General features: G+C 33.2%; 1 protein-coding gene across 9 annotated transcripts in view; it reads right to left on the reverse strand.

The window, feature by feature from the left end:
- EPHA5 (EPH receptor A5) overlaps window positions 1-22,966 on the reverse strand; it is a 347,353-nt gene that overhangs the window by 85,207 nt on the left and 239,180 nt on the right. For all 9 annotated transcript variants that reach the window (XM_025435555.3, XM_049093001.1, XM_049092998.1 and 6 more), the window contains 2 exons: window positions 12,340-12,464; window positions 5,498-5,657 (listed from right to left, as the gene is read on the reverse strand). In XM_025435555.3, the coding sequence (XP_025291340.1) occupies window positions 5,498-5,657; window positions 12,340-12,464 (285 nt within the window). The remainder of the gene's footprint in view (window positions 1-5,497; window positions 5,658-12,339; window positions 12,465-22,966) is intronic.

Below are 22,966 nucleotides of genomic sequence, written 5' to 3' on the forward strand. Positions count from 1 at the left end.
ACTAATTCATTACCACTTCTCATGTTTCAGAAATGAAACATTTATCTATAATCTTACAGGTAAAAGAGAGTGATCAAGTCTGAACTCCATGGTTAAATAAAACTGTAAAACTCTATGGTTCTTCAGTTTTCCTTTGCTTTATATAAATCCAAGGTTAAAATCCTTCCTGTCTCTTCAAAGATGTGCCTCCTTCAATGATTTCCCTCCAGGAGAGTATTTCATTTCCTTACAGGCTACTTCTTTGCTACCTCCTAGCCTAAATAGATAATTCTTTTGGGGGGAAACAAATCCTTAAACTTACTGATGTTGGTTCAACTTAAATTTGAAAATAGGTCCAACATTTACTAGGTATATGGGCCAAAGCAAAGTACTTACCCTTATCAAGTCCCATTTCATTAATCTCCAAATAGGAATAATTTTCCTGGATCATTATAATTCTGTTTAGAGATAATATTTAGCAACTATTGCCAGCTTTAAATAAATAGTAGATAATATTTCCACATATAGTTATCTGATCCTCTTTATCACTCTTATTCTTTCCTATTTTTCACCATCTAGACTAACGTATCTAGAACTAGCCTCATTGTCTGATAACTGAGAATGTAAATTCTCTCTGAAACTTCTTTTCTTTGGCCAATGAGTTCTACATGTGATATTCTGGCTACATGCAATAAGTACTTTTGCATTTACTTTACCATGGACGATAATGAGGCATTTAACCCTTCTGAACATAAACTTCAACCTTGAGACTCTGTTCCTCTTGGTTTCTAGGACATCAGATAAGCTGTTTTCCCTTTTTCCCACTCAGAAGTATTACTCTGTCAGTTCTGTTGGCTCCACATTCTCGCCCCACATCTTATGCATGAACAATTTCTGATGAGTGCTGGCTCCTAATCCTCCACATTTCCCTCCTTAGCTCTTCACTCTCTTTCTGTCTTTCTCTTTTCCTTCTTCCTTTTCTTCCTACCTCTCATGTTTACTTCTTTGCATGCAAAGCTGGTAAGTCCCAAATTTATATTTCCAACTCTTATTTCTCTTCAAAGCAACACTCTATTTAAAAAAATGGACTTCTTTCTTTTTATTTGGATTGTTATTTTCATATAAAAACAATATGTTTAAAATCAACCTTTATACCACATCCACCCCCAAGGGCATTAACAAAACCACATCAATAAACAAAGATGCTATAAATCAAACCACAAACCAGACTAATTTTATCTCCTTTCTTCTGGTTTCTTTTAACTGTCACTAAATTTTTCTTAACTCTGACTTGCCCATTAAGTAATAAGCATTTTTGTGTTTCCTCTGTTTTTATACATGAATTAAGTTTTTTCATCCAACACTCATCTATTTGATTCATATCTGCTGACATACGGTTCATTAGTGTTTTAGGTGTTCCCTTTGCCTTCTATGTACTCACATAAATATCTAAAAATATCACTTTGATCATGTTTCTCTGATCAAGAAGTTCATAAACTCTTACTATCTATATAAAAAAAAAACCACACCAAATTCTCCAACTAGCATTCAAAAGCCCTTTTAACCAAATTCTAACAAATCTTTCTGGCCTCAATATGTCATTTTGGAAACTCTAAGATTCAGTTTTGGAAGGAGACAGCATGATTAATCAGAAGTAGGGATAAAATAGGATAATTTCACACTAACCAAAGTATTAATTTTGAGAAAAAATATGGATGCTTCATATCATCAAATGCTTCATTTTTAATAATTTATAGAACTAATCTAATTTAACAATAGGCTAAAATATACATAGTATGGGCTAAGATATTGCAAAAAATTAACTTAATGGTATACTAAACATTTTCAAATGCTTAAATTATTTTTTGAAAATATTTTTGTAATGCCAAATCACAAAGATTCATATTTACATGTTGTTATCTACTGTTTACTTATATAAGATATTTTTGTATAACAGACAATTAAATTAAGGATCTACGAGGAAGAATTTAATAATATATTTTCATTTTTTAAAAAATGTTCAGCATTTTCTAATTTCCTTGATGGGCTTTAAATATTTTACTATTTTCAAATGTATTAATTGTTTAGTGAGCTTTTTCAAGTAAAAAATAACTCATCAAGATTTTGTACCATTGGGACACCTGGGTGGCTCAGTGGTTGAGCATCTGCCTTTGGCTCAGGGCGTGATCCCAGGCTCCTGGGATCGAATCCCACATTGGGCTTCCTGCATAGAGCCTGCTTCTCCCTCTGCCTGTCTCTGCCTCTCTCTCTGGGTCTCTCATGAATAAATAAAATAATTAATTAAAATAAGATTTTGTACTAATTTATTCCTTTGTTTGACCTGACAGCATCAATAATATCCCCAATATATCAACTAACTAACTAAATATATAGAATTGATAAGGTATTGTCAATGCCTTCATACTTCATTCTTTAACATCAGGGTAAAATTGTAAGCCCAATATGATCTATGATTAGTGTTTTAATATATTATTAAGTTTTTTAATTGTTAAAAATAAAAATCTCTAATCACTCATATTTCCTAATTTTTTATATGTCATGTAGTTTTGGAAGAATTGCTGAGGAATATTTTGGGAATGCTTACAAGCAAATTTGGGGCAATGTAACACTACTATTAAAAGAATATTAGTTATAAACATTAATATTCTTTAGTAAATAATGTTTCTTTTTTTCAATCATTATATACTTATATTATCCATGGAAACTTAAAGGTAGCATACCCTGAGAAATCACATTGTTTACCTCACTTTGCTTCCTGTACTCCTGGTTGCAAAACAATATTACATAGGTATTCTCTATATTTTAGCCATATATTTGAATAGTTAATCATTAAGCTGAAAAGATTTAAAGCCAGGTTATAAGTGCTTTTGAAGGCCAGGCTGAGAATTTGGGATCTTTCTACCACAGCTGTAACTCACTATTAATTTTCTTGATTAAGATAATTAGATCAAAGCTACGATTTTTGATATGTAATATCGGTACATAGAAGTTAGTGGGGATATTTAAAATAGCATGGCAGGTAAATACAAACATGAAAAGATGTTGAACATCATTAGCCATCAGGGATTTCAAATTAAAACCATAATGAGATATCATGCCCACCTGTCCAAAATGACTAAAAGAAAAATACAGTGAGAACAGCAAATGCTGATGAGGATGTGGAGAAAGTGATCACTCATACATTGATGGTGGGACTATAAAATGGTACAGCCACTCTGAAAATCAGTTTGGCAATTTTTTACAAAATTAAACATAAAATTACCATATGACACAGCAAGTGTGCTCTTGGGTATATCCCAGGGAATTGAAAACATATATTGATACAAAAAGATGTACATGAATATTCATAGCATCTTTATTGGTAATAGCAAAAATTGGTATTAGCCCAGATGTCCTTCAACAGGTGAACTGTTAAACTGTGGTCTACACATACCATAGAATATTACTCAACAATAAAAAGAAACAAACTTGGTATACATAACAATTTAGATGAATTGCCAGGGAATTAAGTCAATTCTAAACTTTCACATTCTGTATGATTCCATGTTTACTACATTTCTGTAATGTAATATTTTTAGATATGGATGTTTAGAAACTAAGAGTTGTCAGTGATTAGTTATGGGATAGGAGCTATTCCCAAAGGCAGTTGGTATAGTTGTAAAGGGCAACCCAAGAGATCTTTGTGATGTTGGCACTATTTAGTATCTTGACTATGATAGTAGATACACAAATCTACACCACTGACCAAATCGTATCCAACTTAATAGACATATGTCTATACACATATACATAAAAAGGAGTAGAAGGAATGTGAGTAAGATTAGTGGATTGCATCAATGTCAATATCCTGAATGTGGTATTATGCTATATTTTAAAAATATTAGCATTGGGGAAAACTGAAAAAATTGTACAAGAGATAACTCTGCATTGCATTTACATTTGCATATAAAACTACACTTATCTCAATAAAAATTTCATTTAAAAAACAGAATAGCATTATCCCAGCAATTGGGTTATACAAATTTGAATTAAAAAGGTAAGAATTCAATGAAAGGAAGTGATGCATTGGAGAAAAATAAATCATAAAAGAAACACAAAGGTGTTTGGTAAATCTTGTTAAGTGGGAGTTAAGAAAGATTCAGTGATAGTCTCAAAGTTTCAAGATAACTTATGTTAAAAGAAACCATATAAAAAGAGTGAACTAGATGGGCTGGATGGTTTCATTCATGCTGTTTATTTATTGGTATTCTTTATCACTGCTATTGGGAAAAGGAATGATTTATATATGTAACAAAATTAAAATAAAGTGGGTAATAGGCAGTTATAAAATATAAAGCTTGAGAGAGAAAGACTTCTGAGGTTTTCCCATCCAAATCTTCAAGACAAATAACCTTTCTAAAATAAAGATTTTGTGATCCTGTGCTTACTGTTTGCATTCATTAGGACTATGTGAGTGACATATAAGATAATGTAGATGAAAAAGAAAATCCCCTTGTAACAATTTTATGTCCTAGGTATAACATAAATTAAAATTTATAAATTTTAAAAATTAAGCAAATTAATAACATCATGCATCATTTTTATGAATTGAGTAACCAATTAGAAAATCTTTTTAATGATTTTCAGGTAATTTTCTGTCCTAACATACCTGAATGATAAGATAGAATTTCCTCGGTATTGGTAACTCATCAAAGTCAGTATTAACTGTCATGCACCAAATGAAAATACATACACACACATATTTGACATTTCACACTACTCCTCTGTGTTACTTTCTTCATAACAAAATATTAATAGTGTCGGTTTTTCATCTATAAATAAAAGTAAATTTTCTTCTAATCTTGCTTTTAATATATACTTTAGGACAAGTAATTTAAATATTTTGTTTGTGGTTAAAGAGAAAAAAATGTTTTATGCTATTTTATTCTTAAAATGGTACAAGAAAAAAAAAAGAAAAGAAAAGAAAAGAAAAAAAGAAAAAAAATGGTACAAGAAGTGTCTTCCAGAACTATTTCTAGGCCCTTTACTCAGGGATACTGCCAGAGATTTTGATTTTCCAAAACAATCAGATTGGTTGCTGAGACTGCCATTTTCTTGCCAAACTTAATACTTATGCAAACTCCTGGTAGAATTTTCATAGAAAGACTAAGCCTGATAACATTGTTCAATAAAACAAGTAAAACTCAATGGCAATAATTCAATAAAGTATGGCAGCTGTGGAAAGAAAGTCTTTAAAAGCAGGTTTAAACATTTCTTAAGGATCTCTTGATGTTTCATCTCCCAGGAGACCAAATGTGATGAGGAGCAGGGACCGATGTGTTAACCCACTAACCTACCATAATAGCATGACAGATGCTTCCTACCCGAAGGGGTCATGCCTGGGAGAGAGAGAGAGGAGCAGGAGACTGACAGAGTGCCCAGGGAGAGTATTGATCTACTGACTCTTTTCTGGTAACCATTACAGAGACATGAGTTGACAGTAATTAAAATGACTTACACACTGGGATAGTTTCAAACTCAAATCTTCGACTGAAGACACCATAGCCTGCTGCTGTGCGTGCTCGAATTTGGAAGACATACACTGAAGCTGGTTTCAAGCCTTCTGCAGTTACAGTTGTCTCCTTAGATTTGATGATTGTATAGCTGGTTTCCTGGTCCTTGGGTTACACGTGCACATACAATAAAAAAAAGTCAACATATGAATTACTTCCTGACAATAAAACTTAGAATCATAAATCAGAAAATGAATCCAAAACTAATAGCTTTGATATTCGTACAAATTTAATCTTTTAGAAAAAAATATATACATCCTAGGTGTGCTATATACATGAAATTTTAAAGTGTTTCCTAAAACTCAACGATGGTGGGTAACATGTTCTCCCCTCATCCGCCATACTTGTCTTCAGCACAAATAAATTTATAAAATCTTAAAATATGATTTGCAGGAGATGAATTGTTTTATAGACTCTATTTTAGTACTGGTATTGTGTGCTTATTTTTCTCATAAATGTTTTATTGGAGTACATCAAACATGCTTCCTGTTCATAGAGAAAGATGGCAATGTCTCAAATATTGCCAGGTAAGAATTATACTTTATATCTCTGGTAAATTTGATTTCTAATTATATTTAGGACCTGGGAAGGGGAATGAGGACTTTGCTGGAGAACTTTAATTTCAATTTATTAAGTCTAAACAGGGATTACTAAAGAAAAACTGTAAATAAGCAATTTTTTTCTTTACAAAAATCTTTCCATTTTTTCACACTTCTGTGTTTAAGCTGGATGAGTAGTAAATGGAGATGGAGTGAAAAAATATATTACAGTAAAGGTAGTTTTGGAAACTGAAACAAATAGAAAGCTGTTCCTATTTTGATAACTACCAGAGTCTAGACTAACCATACAAATGTAATTTTTCCTTACCTCTGAAGTTGCCACACTGAATCTCAAACCTACACACTGAATCTTGGCCCTACAAAAATCTAAATACACAGAGTCCCTATTTTGAACTTTCTCCTCCCATGTATTTTTCTGTGTAAATTATTGGCTACCCTTGCTTTTTTCCTTAAGGTATCCTCACAATTATTACATTTCTGATAGATATTACAGGATAACTTAATCATAGGTAATGGTTAGAGATTCCCCCCATTCTTAGGAACTAATCTTTACTTATCTTGATTGTTGACTATAAACTATCATTTTCTAGATCATTTCAGAAAATTTTATTTACTAATAGAAATATGTATTGAGTTTCTTAAGAACTAATGGGCATAACATGTAAAGGATTTTTTTTTCTGAAATGAGAAAAATTGAAAACAATTTTTCAATTCTTCAAAAATTGAAAAGAATATAATAATTGCTACTCAAGCATCTCAATAGGGAATATGGTGATTGTTTAATTTTCTTAACACAATTAAAATGCAAAATAAATGCAAATGATGCTCCTTCTCTGTTGAAGTTACCATCAACAGCAGCATACCATCCTGAAACTTTAATGTGGACACAGAAACCATGTGCTAAAATATAGCAAGTCGGGCAGCCAGGGTGTCTCAGTGGTTTAGCGCCGCCTTCAGCCCGGGGTGTGATCCTGGAAACCCAGGATCCAGTCCCATGTCAGGCTCCCTGCATGGAGCCTGCTTCTCTCCCTCCCTGTGTCTCTGCCTCTCTCTCTCTCTCTGTCTCATGAATAAATAAATAAAATCTTTAGAAAAAATAAAATACAGCAAGTCCATTTTTACTTTTATCCTCAGTTTCCTTATCTGTAAGATTGGAAAGAAATTAGTGCCTGGATATCCTCATAGTGATGTCATAAGAATGAAAAAAAAGTAATGCGTGTGAAAACACTTCATAAACTAAAGACTACATGTTTTCATTGTCATAATTATCCTTTATTTTTTTTTCTAATTTGACACATCAGAATCAATGGCTAATCACATTCTATTCTAACCAATACAATCTAAAATATACAATCTATCAAACACTTTTTAAAAACAGTTTTACCATTCCTCATTTAATACAGTCAAATATACAGAATTTTCTTAGGGTTAAGTTCATCCAAATTTCTAACTAAATCTATGTTCTAATTTCTAATGCAAACAGGTTTTCTGATTCATTCCACAAAGATGACTATTTTTTATTTATATTTTTTTGTGCATTGACTTGTAAGTGCCAAATCTTTAAGGTGTTTTAGAAATATTACTAGCGTTTGCAAGGATTTAAAGTAGGTCATTAAATCCTATAAAATTTTACCTAGTAATGTCAGTCATTTTCTTCATTCACAAACATTTACTAACTTTGTCTTCTATGCTCTATTACCCCTTCTACATGCTGGGAATAAAGCAGTAAAAAAAGGCAGACAATTCTTGTTGTGTCCCTTTAAAGGAGGTAAATAGTTTCTATAAACTGCTGTAGTTACTGATATATGGCTGCTCAGGTTTAAGACCCAATATGCAAGATTTTCTCAATAAGATTATACTTTTCACTTTGGCTATGACTCCTCAGTGATTTCAATAAGAAATGATACAATATCTGTATGCTATTATTTGTATTTTGTTTAAGATAAGGCAAAAAAATCTAGACAAAACTATAGATTCTGGTATATTTGATATAAATATGATTTTTATATAAAATATTAACATTTATAATGTGAAGTAAGAGGGTTTTTGTTTTGTTTTATAAAAGAACACAGGAATATCATGGTTAGAATTCAAGCCATGCTATTGCCTAAAGAAGTGTGTAAATATGGAAGCACAACTCAACCTGTCTTTTTCTTCCTTAAATTGGGATAAAATTATTTATTTAAGAGCATTGTGAGCACATAGAGATGGAGAGAGATGATGCACATAGCACCCAGCACAATCTCCACATCATAACAGGTTCTAGGTAAATGTGACTTGAGTCTGTAGCATGATGGCAAATTTAATTAAAAAATAATCAAAGAATTTGCTGTAAACTCCTATTGAAGGAACAATTATGTCTTGTAAAATTATTAGAAGTTGACACTTTCGCCAAATGAAGGGGAGGGGAAACATTCCGAGGAAACTGGCATGCTGCTTCTGCTTGAAATAATACAGGTTCTAATATCAATTGCACAAAATTATGCAACATTCTGTTTTATATACTAACATATATATCTAAGTAGTTCCTTATCTGAGTTCTAATTGTACGTTGTCTCTCAGGGTCAGCTGAATGCATTAATATCAGAGGGACTCACCAAATCATATATGTAAGAGATCAAAATCCATAAATGTACATTTTGAATTACCTAAGTAGTTCCAAAATTTGCTTCTGTTCCACTCAGTCACTGTTGTATTATAATTTACTTTTTATCACCAACTTTATATACATATCATCAACACCCATGGCCACCAGGCTGCCAATTCCTGGTCAGGGCAATGGCTTTTGCTGCCTTCACACTCCTGCTGAGCAAATGAGCTACATTCCCCAGCTGCTTAGCAAACACTGTTCACATGCAGTGAGGGGAGGGCCTCAGCAGAAGGAGCCAGCTGGCAAACACTCTGCCAAGGGGCAGCTTCCCTTTGCCTCTGCCTTTAATTAAGAGATGGCAATGGGCCCATCACCATGCAGGAGCAGAGAGGCCCAATGACCTCTATTAGAGCAGGGCAATCGCAGGCAGTAATGCCAGCTGGCAAATGCACGAGCCCTGGAAAGCTCTGCCACCTGTGTCTGGCCAAGAGCCATCCAATAAGATGGTGGTGTCATTCTGAAGGTTCAAAATGAGCTCTGGAAACCTATCAGGACCCCTACCTCAGTACATGCTATAAAAGCTCATTATCCTTTTCCTTTCTCCCCACCCCCCACCCCGAGTGTGTTAAAAAAAAAAAAAAAAAAAACGTTCAGGTATTTTATTGGTATGCTCAATAATTTAGCTTGGCAAAAAAGTTCTGTGAATATTTTCAGTGTAAAAAGAAAAACACTGACCAAGAGAAGTTAATAACTTCCCCAAAATAATGTACTAGATGAAAGTTTTGCTGCTTTTAATGAATGTGAGTGGACAAGTTGCTATTCATTTTTTGAGACTATATACAGAAATATTTTCCCAAGTTATTTTTTTCTTATATTGAGTTATGCAGATAATAGAATGTATTAATACAGCATCAAATGTAAGATATTAAATGTAAAACTAAATTTTCATGAAATAAGGATAATTTAAAAATTGAACTATAAAGAAAATAATTCCACATGGATAAAATTCACTAGAAGGAATATTAAGAGAAAAGGACTCTCCCCACCACTTGTTGAAAAACTCTGCTTAAAGAAAAAAGAGAAAAAGATGATAAATCCTTGTTTTTATTGAGTATTATGCATATGAGATTCATGTACATGCTGGTAAGTAATAGTAAAAAAAAATAAAGGTAAATCTTAAGGGTTAGAATAGGGTAATTTCATTAGAAACTAAAAAGAAAACCAGACATTGATCCAACTAGTTGCTTCAGGGGTAAGAACAACTAACTATATAGAGAAAGAACAATTTGTCAAATTTTATTCTTCTTGCTGTTAAGCTTTATTTCATCTACAATGTACATTAAAATATAGAGTTTGGGTGCATTAGGTTTTTAATTTTTTTATAAATCCTTTTAAAATTTATCTTTAAAAAGTAGTCTCAATACTCAATTTGGGGCTTGAACTCACCACCCCAAGTTCAAGAGTTGTGGGCTCTACCAAGTGAGCCAGCCAGCCAATAACCCTGGTGCGTCATTATTTTTAAATGCCATTATGCATTTTAACTTTTTAAAAAATCAACCTCAATTACAATGAATATAACTCAATGAATATAACTTACCAAAAATCAGTATATATATATATATATAAAACAGCTTTTCGTTAGTATGCAGTAATAAAATTTACAAAAAACGAATAAAGAATGTAAGCCTTAATTTAACAAATTATTTTTTTGGATATAGCATGTGTTTAGATTGTAGACCTCTAGAATTTACAATGCAATGTAGACTACTACTCCCAGAGAAAACAAGAATCAGTGAGCAATATTAATATCAATACATTTTACTTGATTTGTCTTCTTTTTTTTACAATAAATACTCTAAACCATATCTCACTATGTTGTTTTTTAAGATTTTACTTTTAAATAATCTCTATACCCAACATAGGTCTTGAACTCACAACCCCAAGATCAAGATTTGCATGCTCCACTGGCTGAGCCGGCCAGGTGCCCTTATACCAAAATAGTTTGGTCTCATAGGCATTCTCATAAGACGTTCTTAGTAAATATTATATTTGATAATACATTATTTATGAAATATAAGTATCTTCACTTATGTTCTCTAATGATCTAATAGGTATTTGTAATGCCACCAGCAAGTCACTCCTAGGATAACTATGTAATCCTTCGAAAGTAATAATTTACTGTTTACCTATTGATAAAAACAATATAAGAATACTGTACAGTATTCAAAACCTAGAAAGGATATGAAGACATCTCCATTATTCTTCTTCCACCCCCAACACTAGGGTTTATTGTCATTATCTTTACACAGGTAATTGTTAAAATGAATAAAAGAAACATTTAAAAAATCTCTATAATACTATGTATTAGTTTAATGCATTTCAATGTATTTACCTATATTCTTTCATCTACACATATACACAGAATGTTGAATTTTTAAGTAACTCTCATTAATAGAATGTAAGTATTTTTTTCCTGATATTTTTGCATTAGTATAAGGAGAACCATTTATTCCCTCTCTCTTTACCAATGCCCTAGCTTGGACAATTTCTTTGAGATTGCAAAGTAAGTCTTTAACTTCTTCCTACTCCCGTCACTATTCCTTCTAAGAGAAGTGATGGCTCTGTGAGTTTAGGGAAAGCAATTGAGTATGTGCGGCTGAGTCCTTTCCTTTTCTTTTGGGATCTTCTTCTGTGCATGTGTTTGTGATCTTTTCTACCCCTACTTTGATAGAATACACACTCCTGAGTCAGAGTTTCCTACCCACCAGTGAGAGTCTGGTTTGAGTTCATTTCTATTTTTAATAACCTTTACTAGAAGTCAGGTTGTTCTAAGTAATGTATGCCACTCAGATCCAGACTGTATAAAAATAAAAGTAATATAGGTGTGGGAAGTGTAGGAAAACACTTATGATGATACATATCCAAGCTCTATACTATAGATCCAGTTTAGAAATTTAGGTTGACCTTTATTTTCCATCTGTATTATTTCCTTATCAATGGCTCACTTGGTTATGGATTCAGAAAAGAGGAAGAGGAATAACTATTGCCTTTAGACTATTATGGCAAAACACGCAAGAATGGACCCAAGATACAACTCAGGGAAGAAGAAATTGAGAACATGTAGGAAATGTGAAGCATACATTTCTGATTTTGTGCCCTCAAATTTTAAAATAAAGTTTATAATATGGTATTAGGTTTTTATATGCATTTAAAAATTATACTTTATATTCACATCGTATCTAACCATACCTCCTTAAAAGCACAGGAATTATGCAGGGTTAATGGCTATAACCCTATGTGTTTTTCCTTGCGGTACACTGCAGTGACTGCTGAAGGTCAAGAACTTAAGTGTTTACAACACTTTCAAAATGTCCTATGACTTCATCTTTTAATGCTGTGAAACCTAGTTAAGCTGATGTTAGACTACATGGCAGTAGTCCGGCAGCATAAACTATTTGGCACCAGAAGAACACAAAGAGTGCTCCCTATACATTTCTAACCTCCATAATCATGACTGTAGAATCAATTGTCATTGATTTACACATAAAATTGCAACATGCTTTTCTAAAAATTGGATAATTGTGGTCGCTAAGCTGAAAAAAAGAAGAAAGGACTTTCTTTATTCTATTACTCTCACCTTTTCAAAATATTTGATTTCATACTCCAGGATGATTCCATTTGGACGATCTGGCTCTTGCCAAGACAAAGAGATGCTGTTTTTTGCAATCTTCCCCTTTTTCACATTGGTAACTGGAGATGGAGCTGCAAAATAGTGCAAATAAAGAGGAACATGATTAACAGAGCCCTGAAATTACAATGAGCTATATGTAGTATAACTACCATTAACAATTAAACAAGAACTACCTAAACAATTAAATTTTCTTTTAACCTGAAAACGATTTTACTTTCTCTATATAATAGAAAGTTTTACAGATTGTAAAATGTTTTGCAAATATAAATCAAGTATCCTGAAAATTTTCTTAAAACTGTATTCCCAGGGCACCTGCCTTGGCTGGGGTCATGATCCCAGAGTCCTGGGATCATCCCATCATGCTCTCTGCTCAGCAGAGAGTATACTTCTCCCTCTTCCTCTCCCTGCCACTCTGCCTACTTGAGCTCTCTCTCTGTCAAATAAATAAATAAAATCTAAACAAAACAAGCAAAACCCATTTTATAGTCACAGAGTCTTAATTTTACATTTTCTCTATAAAGTTAAGAAAGATAGATGAAGTATCTTAATTATCTTATATAACAAAGACATTCCTGATGAACTTATATATCTTCCACATTTCTAAAATTCATTAACCTTGCATAATATATATCCCATTGTGCTAACACACGTGATTATCAATACTATATTTTCATAAAATTAATGCTTTTTAATAATTTTTTAATCATGTGGGTCCTAAAATCATTAATAAATCATATGTTAAATATAATGGGGATTGCCTTCAAAAATAAGTTATTAAACTTGTGATATTTCTTGAAAATAGTAGCAGATAAAATAAACATTTTCCTTTTTTTTTTTTTTTTTTTAAATTTTTATTTATTTATGATAGTCACACAGAGAGAAAGAGAGAGAGGCAGAGACACAGGCAGAGGGAGAAGCAGGCTCCATGCACCAGGAGCCCGATGTGGGATTCGATCCCGGGTCTCCAGGATCGCGCCCTGGGCCAAAGGCAGGCGCCAAACCGCTGCGCCACCCAGGGATCCCAAAATAAACATTTTCCTAATCTAATAAATTTTTTCTCTAAGCTAAGAAACAAGAAAAGGATACCCACTTCCACAACTTTTATTAAATATCATATTAGAAGTCCTAGTCATAGAAATTAGGCAAGAAAAAGAAATAAAAGACATCCAAATTAGAAAAAAAAAAGTGTCACTTTTTGCAGATAACATACCATATATAGAAAAAGCTAAAGACTCTACCAAAAAAAAACCTACCAAAATTAATAAATTATTTTATTCAAGTTGCAGGATACAAAATTAATATACAGAAATTTTTTGTGTTTCTATACATTAATAGTGAACTCTCAGAAAGATAAATTAAGAGAAAAATCACATTTGCAATTACATTAAAAAGGATAAATATTTAGGAATAAATTTAACCAAAGAGGTGAAAAACTTATATTCTGAAAACTATAAGATACTGAGGAAATAAATTGAAGACAACATAAATGAATGGAAAGATGTGTTATACTCATGGGTTGGAGGAATTAATATTTTAAAAATGTCCATACCACCCTAAGAAATCTACATATTCAATGAAATCCCTACCAATTTTATTTCTTATAGAACTATAACTAATAATTCTAAAATGTGTACAATCACAAAATACCCCAAATAGCCAAAGCAGTCTTGAAAAAAAAGTAACAAGCTAGGAGTATCACACTACTTGATTTCACACTGTATTACAAAGCTGCAGTGTTCAGAATAGCATGATATTGGAAGAAAAACAGACACATAGATCTATGGAATAGAATAGAAAGTCCAGATATCAACTCACTCGTATATGGCCAATTGATTTATGATAAGAGAAGGAAGAAGATACAATGGGGAAAGAACAATCTTTTCAATAAATAATGTTCAGAAAACTGGACAGCCACAGTTGAAAGGATAAAACTTGACCATTATATTATTCACATAAATTAACTAAAATGAATTAAAGATTTAAATATAAGATTTAAAACATAAAAGAAAACATAAGCAGTAATATCTTTGACACGAATCTTAGTGGTAATTTTTTAGATACGTCTCTCCTGGTAAAAGCAACAAAAGCAAAAATGTAAAAAAAAAGGGGGGGGACTGCATAAAATTAAAAATCTTTGCACAGTAAAGGAGACCATCAACAAAAATGAAAAGGCAACCTCCTTAATAAGAGAAGATATTTGCAAACTGTATATCCAATAAGGGGTTGATAACCAAAATATATAAAGAATTCACACAATTCAATAACAAAAATATAATGTGATTAAAAAAAATGAGCAGAGGAACTAAATAAACATTTTATCAAAGAAGACAGTCAACAGGCATATGAAAAGATGCTCAATATCACTAATCATCAGAGAAATACAAATCAAAATCACAATAAGACACTGTCTCACACCTGTCAGAATGCCTATTATCAGAAAGACAAGGAATAACAAGTGTTGGCAAGGATGTGAAAAAGAAAGGGAACACTGGTGTACTGTTGGTGGATATGTTGGTGAAGCTGCTATGAAAAGAAAATGAAGATTCCTCAAGAGATTGCAAAAAGTACTACCATTAGATCTAGTAATTCCCTTTATGGGTATTTACCCAAAAATATGAAAATTCCAATTTGAAAAGATACATGTACCCCTATGTTCTTTGCATCATCATTTACAATAGCAACCAAATTGTCCATTAATAGATGACTATATATCAAAGATGTTGTATATACTTATGTGATATATATGGTATATATACATGTGAGTATAATTTGTGTATTTTACTCAGCCATAAAAAAATGAAATCTTGTGACAACGAGGATGGATCTAAACAGTAGTATACTAGGTGACTTTTTAAAAAGATTTCATTTAATTTTTCATGAGAGACACACAGAGAGAGAGGAAGAGACATAGGCAGAGAGAGAAGCAGGCTCCATGCAGGGAACCTGATGTGGGACTCAATCCTGGGACTCCAGGATCATGCCCTGGGCCGAATGCAGACGCTCAACCGCTGGGACACCCAGGCGTCCCAAGTTGACTTGTCAGTTGTCATTTGTGACAATGTAGATGGACTTAAAAGGTAGGATACTAAGTGAAGTAAGTGTGACAAAGAAAGGCAAATACTATATGATTTCACTTATGTGTGGAGCTTAAAAAAAACAAACTAATAAAACAGAAACAGACTCACAGATGCAGAAAATAAAAGAGTGGTTGCCGGAGTAGAGGGATGAGGAGACAGGTGAACTGGTGAAAAGGATTAAGATATATCAACTTACAGTTATGAAAGAAATAAGCTATGGGGATGTAATGTACAGCATAGGGAATATTGCAACAATTTCATGTGGTGACAGATAATTTGGCCTATTGTGGTGATCATTCTGTAATATATAACAAAATATTGACTCACTATCTTGTGCACCTGAAACTAATTTAATATTGCATATCAGTTATAGTTTAATAAAAAAGGAACATTTTCCTTCATTTCCATTTCCTCCAAATATTTTATTAGAACTAACAATTACTTATGGTGTTCAATGCTGTCTGTCAGTGCCTATTGAATGAATTTCCGATTAAAATAGAAAAAAAATCTATGCTATTTTAATATCTGGATTCCTAACATATGGATATTTGATTCAACAACCATTTTGTCAATCTGTAGAGATTTGTATAGATTCTGGGTTTGATAACACAGATATATGTTGACTAATATTTTTCTTGATGTAGATTATTTTTGCCAATATTTAAAATATTTTACTTATTCATGAGAGACACAGAGAGAGATAAAGAGAGAGAGAGAGGCAGAGATACAGGCAGAGGGAGAAACAGGCTCCTTTCAGGAAGCCCCATGTGGGACTTGATCCCAGGACTGACTCCAGGATCACATCCTGGGTCGAAAGCAGATGCTCAACTGCTGAGCCACCCAGGCGTCCCTATTTTTTGGCATTTTTAGCTTTGATAGGACATAGGAGAGACCATCATGGACTAATGGATGGTGTGTGTGTGTGTGTGTGTGTGTGTGTGTGTGTGTGTGTATGGAGAGAGAGAGAGAGAGAGAGAGAGAGAGACATCATGTATAATACATATTATATAATGCATATGTGTATAATGAACATAAATAAGGTAGAAAAGATCTCAGCAATAGTAAAGAGTGTCTAACCAATGAATAGTGGATAGCCCTGTCTGAACACTATTAAACATCCAATGAGATTAAAATTATATATTAAATATATGCAATTTATATATTATATAGTGTAAATATATAACGAATAACATTATATAATTTATTCAGTCAAGAGTAGAAGACAAATCCAGAATTGCATAGAAGGATCAACATCGTCTGGCACCCTGCATCGTTTCTTACTTCACCTCCTGCTAGCTCCTCTGCCCCAGCGTTCTGTTCTTAGAACACTTCAGACATACTTCTGCCAAAGAACTCTGCACTTGGCATTCCGTCATTCAGAGGTGCTTCCACCCTGACTTCTCTAGAGCTAGTTGCCTATCCTGTAGTTTTCTCACCGAGACCTTTCCTGTCCATTCTATGACTGAAGTAACCAATGCCCACTCTTCCCCCTCTTTCACCTTGCTCTCTGCTCCTTTAGGGCTTTATTTTTCTTCTTAGCTCTTGCACTTGCACTAGCTGATATACATATCTGAATTGTAGATTTGCTTTTTTTCAATCCTCTCAAGTAGAATGCAATTTTTATGACAACAGGATAGTGTTTATTTTATTCACTGCTAAATTCCTAGACCTAGAACAACAATGCCTGGGACAAAGGAGGGTACAATAAATATGTATAGGTAAACCACTGGTAAAAATCAAAGTAATATAAACAAAACCTTTTAAAAGGTTTATTGTAAACCTTTTAAAATAAAAATTACTTTACTATGTCAACAAAATTAACCATGAAACTCAAGGGTGAAGTATGTCTTTCAATAAAATGAAAATAAATGAAAACAGATACGACCTGTAGGAGAGAAAAATTAGCTATCTAGTGTTTTGTAAACCCATATAGGGCGATAATGACTTTGGTACTTCATTGTGTACTTTTATTCTTTCAATCACAGAGCTCTGTGATACTCAGGTTCAGAGGGTTCATATGTTTAGCTTTATCTTGTTTTCTTAAACATGTCCAGTTCCTCAGAATTTTCTGCAATGCTACAGAACACACAGTGTGCATATAAAACCAAATTGTCTAAAAGTACCTCTGAAATTGCATTTTGTTTACTGCCATGGAAATTATAATTGACTGGTAGTTCTCACAGTTGTATTGTGGCAAGGTTCAGAGTCCTTATCGATTTCCTCAGGAAGGAAAAGTCATGCCATATTTGCCACTATGGACAAAGCATCCAGAAGATATGGAAACAAGAAAGAGCAGACTATGGGCCCCCGAGTTCATCACAGTATTTATAGCAAAGTCACAAATATACTCTAATAGGAACAGTAACAAGTTAATGGTAGTGTCATTTTTCTATTCATAAATTGAATATAACATGTATACTCCATTTAGTAGGAATTAATTTGGTTTAGCTCATTGCTATAAAAAATTACCAGAAAATTACTTGGCATCTAGAAATTTAATAAATATTTGCTGAATGGATGCATGAATGAATGAATGGGAAATACATACATCATCATGTATCATTCAAAACTGAGTTTGTCTCATCTAAGGTGCATATAGTAGGATCTTATTATTTGGGGATTTGGGTTTTATTTTAAAACTTAATTATTTGGGGCACCCGGGTGGCTCAGTCGGTTCAGTGTCTGCTTTCAGCTCAGGGCAGGATCCTGGAGTCCCAGGATCCAGCCCTGCATGGTCTGCTCCTTGGCTTCCTGCTCAGCAGGGAGTCTGCTGGTCCCTCTCTCCCTGCCCCTTCCCGTACTAGTGCTCTCTCTCAAATAAATAAATGAAATCTTTTAAAAATCTTAATTCTTTAATAAAATAATTATTTCAAAGTGAAGCCGTCAAATAAATATTAGCGTAGATATAAGCGGTCTGAAGCAGAATACGTTGTTATTTACTTACATCCATGAAGTTAAACAGAAATTGTGTGGCTTTCAAAGACTGCTTGATTTAAAAACAAAAACAAAAACAACAACAAAAAAACATTGTTTTTCAAACTCGGTTTTCTCAGAGGCTAAACAGTATTCTTTAAAGCTTGGTCGGAATGGGAAGAGAAGACCATACTCAGGTTAGAACCGTTGAGGAATAAATTCCTCTGTGATGAGACCATCTCTGCCTCAAATGGGTAAAGCTGATGAAAGTGGGGACACTGACAGCTCCTGGGGGCATGATGCACAAATTGTGAATGGCAGCACTTTACTTTTGCATAGTATTTTATAGATATCATGCATATTAAAACAATTGTGACCAGATTTGTCAGCATCAAGAGCATGTTTAATTATCCTAGTTATCTTCCCCACTGATACTTTTGTTCTACCCACTTAACCTTTTATTAAGTTAGCCTGGGACAAAATAAGAATGATGACTTAGAGCGTTTCTGCCTGTGAAATGTTGTTGATTGATGTTAAATGATACAACTATTACTGACATAGGGTAGGAAGCACAAAAATACTAAAGGCATCAAATTGTGATTAGAACAAAAAATTTACATAAATTCTTAACTTCACATGTTGGATCTGTGGAAACATTCCAAATTGTGCATTACAGCTTCTATAGTGAAGAGGACCTTTAAGTACTGGTATGGTAAACATGATACTGATCCTTCAGGCTAGTAATAGTTTCTATTACAGGCTAATGTTTTTGTCTGTTTGCTTAATTTTTTTAGTTTAAAATAGTTTTACATTTATATAAATATTATAAAGAGAGTATAAGAAGTTCCCATATACGCACACCTAGTGTTTCCTTGTATAAGATATCAGGAATATCTTACAGCAGTATATATAGTACATCTGTCACAATTAGTGAACACATTGGCACATTATTATAACTAAAGTCCATACTTTATTCAGATTTCCTTGTTTTTTACCTATTACCCTTTTTCTGTTGCAATATTCCATCCAGTATACCATATTACACAATATAGTCATCATGTCCCCTTAGGATCCTCTTGGTGGTAATACTTCCTCAGACTTTGTCTGATTTTGTGCTTTTGGGGTTTTTGAGGTATACTGGTCAAGTATTAGACTATTTCTCAATTGTTATTGATTTTACGTTTTTCCCATATGACTAGACCGAGGTTATGAGTTTTTTTGGAGAAACACTACAAGCGTAAAGCTCCATTTCATTGCATCATATTAAAGATACATAATATCAGCATATCATCACTATTAGGTTAACCTTGATCGCCCAACTGCAGTACTTTATCAGTTAATCAGTTTTCTCCACTGTAAAATTATTCTTCTTTTCCAATTTTCTGCACTGTAATCTCTGGAAGGAAGTCACTCTGTGCAACCTGCACTTAAGGAGTGGGGAGTTACATTCTACTTCCTTAAGGTTGGAGTATTTGCATAAATTATTTGGAATTCTTCTGCACAGATTTGCCCATTCTTCCTTATTTGTTTTTTCTTGTTTGTTTAATCATGTATTTACATTAATATGGACACAGATTTTTTATACTTTGGTATAAAATCGGATGCTTTATTTTGTTAACTAAAATTGTCAAAGCTTTGACCATTGATTAGTCTTTCAGTTAGCTCCTATGTTTCTTTGGCATACCCTTATCATTGTGGGTTTGATAGTTTTCTTTTTTTTCCCTATAGTTTTTTGTTTTATTTTGTTTTGGTTTTAGTTTCTGGCACTACCAAATCAGATGCTCCAGGCTCCTCTTGCTTATTTACTGTCTACTTCTAGAATCAGTCTTTTCCCTTAGGAGCACTGGCTTCTTTTATTGGAGAACATTTTTAGAAGCCAATTTCTGAATGTGTTCCTTCCTACTGGGGTGTCATTGCTTCTCCTTTCAGGTAACAGAACTAGGAAATAAATGTGTTTACATCAATTTGTGTATATCTATATCTATCTATCTGCACACACACAAACACACACACACACACACATATATTAAGCTAAACGTGAATACATACTGATGTTACCAACTCTAATCAGTTGCAACACAGGTCAGGTAGCAATGGAGTGAAATGAGTAAGAGGGAAAGGGAAGGAGAGGAAGGAAGGACAAGGTGGCAGAGGGCATAAATTGATAGGGAATGAGGACATTCAAGCTTCCACACTACTTATCTGTAACCTTGCACTCCCACATTTGTTCCCACCATCTGCCATTCATTTACTTAATTGTTCAATGCCAGTATATATGTCTAGTGGTTAAAGAATTGCTAATCCATTTTCTGACTTATTGATAATGATATAATATAAAAAATCTCTAACATCTCAGCAGCTCAGGCAATGATATACAAAACTTTGCTATTATTGTAAAGCAGCATGCCATCTAGCTCTTCAAAAATACAGAAATCTAGTTTAAGACATGCTGTCTCCACATAGGAAAGAGTGACATGACATGCATAGCTTTGAAGTCAAACAAAATTGGCTTCTAATCCTTTGGCAGCCAACCATTTTCTAGCTGTGTGGCCCTGTTTAGGTTACTTAATCTCTGTAAAGGTCCTTTTTATATTTAACTAGTAAGAGTGATTCAATCATCTTTTTGTAAGGTTGAAATATGATTCCATATGCATAATGCCAGGTATATAGTGGGTACCAAATAAAGACTGTTTGTAATAATATCAGTTGTAAAATAGCAGACAATTGTTTAAGACTTCAATAATAAATTCTCCATAATTCTATAAGCTTTTCAACATGTATCAATCAAAATTCTTTGTAGCTTCTTTTCTGAATGTGTCACTATTCTAAATATTCTAAATGTTCTAAATGTTTGCCTCCAAAAGGCAAAGTACATATAGAGATAAGATGTTTTATATTCTATGTCTGGTGAATTTCATGAATCTATAGTAATGAATAGTTATAGGTAAACTTCCTTGATAGTCATAGATTTTTTTATTGCACTAAAAGGTGTTGAATTTTTAAGTGTTAAAATGATTAATAGCTCATTTAGTATTGAATGTCTCTAAAAATGGCTTTAAAAGAGAATGATGAAGGGGCGACTGGGTGGCTCAGTGGTTGACCGTCTGCCTTCGGCTCAGGTCATGATCCCAGGGTCTTGGGATCCAGTCCTGCATTGGGCTCCCTGCAGGGAGCCTGCTTCTCCCTCTGTCTATGCCTCTGCCACTCTCTTTCTGTGTCTCCCATGAATAAATAAATAAAATCTTAAAAAAAGAGAATTATGAAAACATAAAACTTAATTGTGTTAAATGAAATAAGAAAATACCATTTATCAGTCATTCTAACCAATGCTATTTGTGTAGACAAATTATAGATAGGATCACGTGTTGATTACTTGTATTTAAAATATATCTCAATAAATAAATAAATAAATAAATAAATAAATAAATAAACTCCATGCACATGACTTATTTCCCTATGTTTTGGGTCTTAACGCTTTGTGAAAAATAAACAAGACGACATTGAAATCCTCAGTCTGTGACAGTCCATGAATGTGTTAAAATTTCTTCAGATGGCACTTCTTTTACTTTCCTACAAAAGTCCCCTCACATGAATAATGTATTAGTTTATTTGCACACAAGTTTTAAAATATACAACTATCCATGATTTGATTCCCAGGTCAAAGTTTGACCAGGTGGATTGTCACTATCTGCCAGCTGGAAATCACTACTGTCTCTGCCATGCACAATTCATCATATTTAGGAGCTTCTTGTTATCCAGGTAGGTCTGGGCCAGTTTTCACTAAAAGTACAGATTATTAGGTTTCTTTCCAGGAAATTCTGACTCAGGTTGTCAGACTTGGACCAAGGACTCCCTGTTTTTAATAAAGACTCTCTGATTGAATCATTTTACCAGTGGAAGTTGGAAATTACTAAAGGTAAAGTGTGCTAGGGTTAGTTATTCTTTTAACAAACTTATATGAACTTAGAAAACTGAAGTTAGAGACTGGATAAGTATTGATGATTTTTGAGCTGCTGTTGCCTTAAACTTCAGCTCCCTATTATTGACTGTTATATTCTGATCTCTGTTACCATATATATTTGTCTTTCTTCATTTGGGTATTATTTCTTCTTATATTTGATATTTTCCTAATCCGTTATCATTTGGTGTAAACTGATTTGTTTGTTCATTTACACATATTCTGGTTTAGTCCAACTAGAGTGCAATCTCCATAAAATCTGAAAATTCTTTGTGTCTGTTTCATTGTAACCTGATTAGTCATTAGAACAGACTCTGAATGATATTAGATCCTTACAGTCTTTGGCAAGTAAGAATGGAAATGGGCAATGATCTTCTTTCTGTTACAGTGGATCCATTTGCATTTTCTAGAGTGTTAAATAAATAAAGTCATACTATATGTATTCTTTTTTTTGACTGGCTTATGAAAGAACCCAAGGAAACTGTTGGGAGAAGTGGAAATGCTCACTATCTTGTTTGTGGTGATGTTTCATAGGTGTATACATACATTAAAACTTATCAAATTGTGCATTCTCTGTGCAGTCTATGGTACATCAATTTTATAGCAATAAGTCTCCTAGAGTGTA

The sequence above is a fragment of the Canis lupus genome, chromosome 13 (genome assembly GCF_003254725.2).
Source record: "Canis lupus dingo isolate Sandy chromosome 13, ASM325472v2, whole genome shotgun sequence".
Classification (NCBI taxonomy): domain Eukaryota; kingdom Metazoa; phylum Chordata; class Mammalia; order Carnivora; family Canidae; genus Canis; species Canis lupus.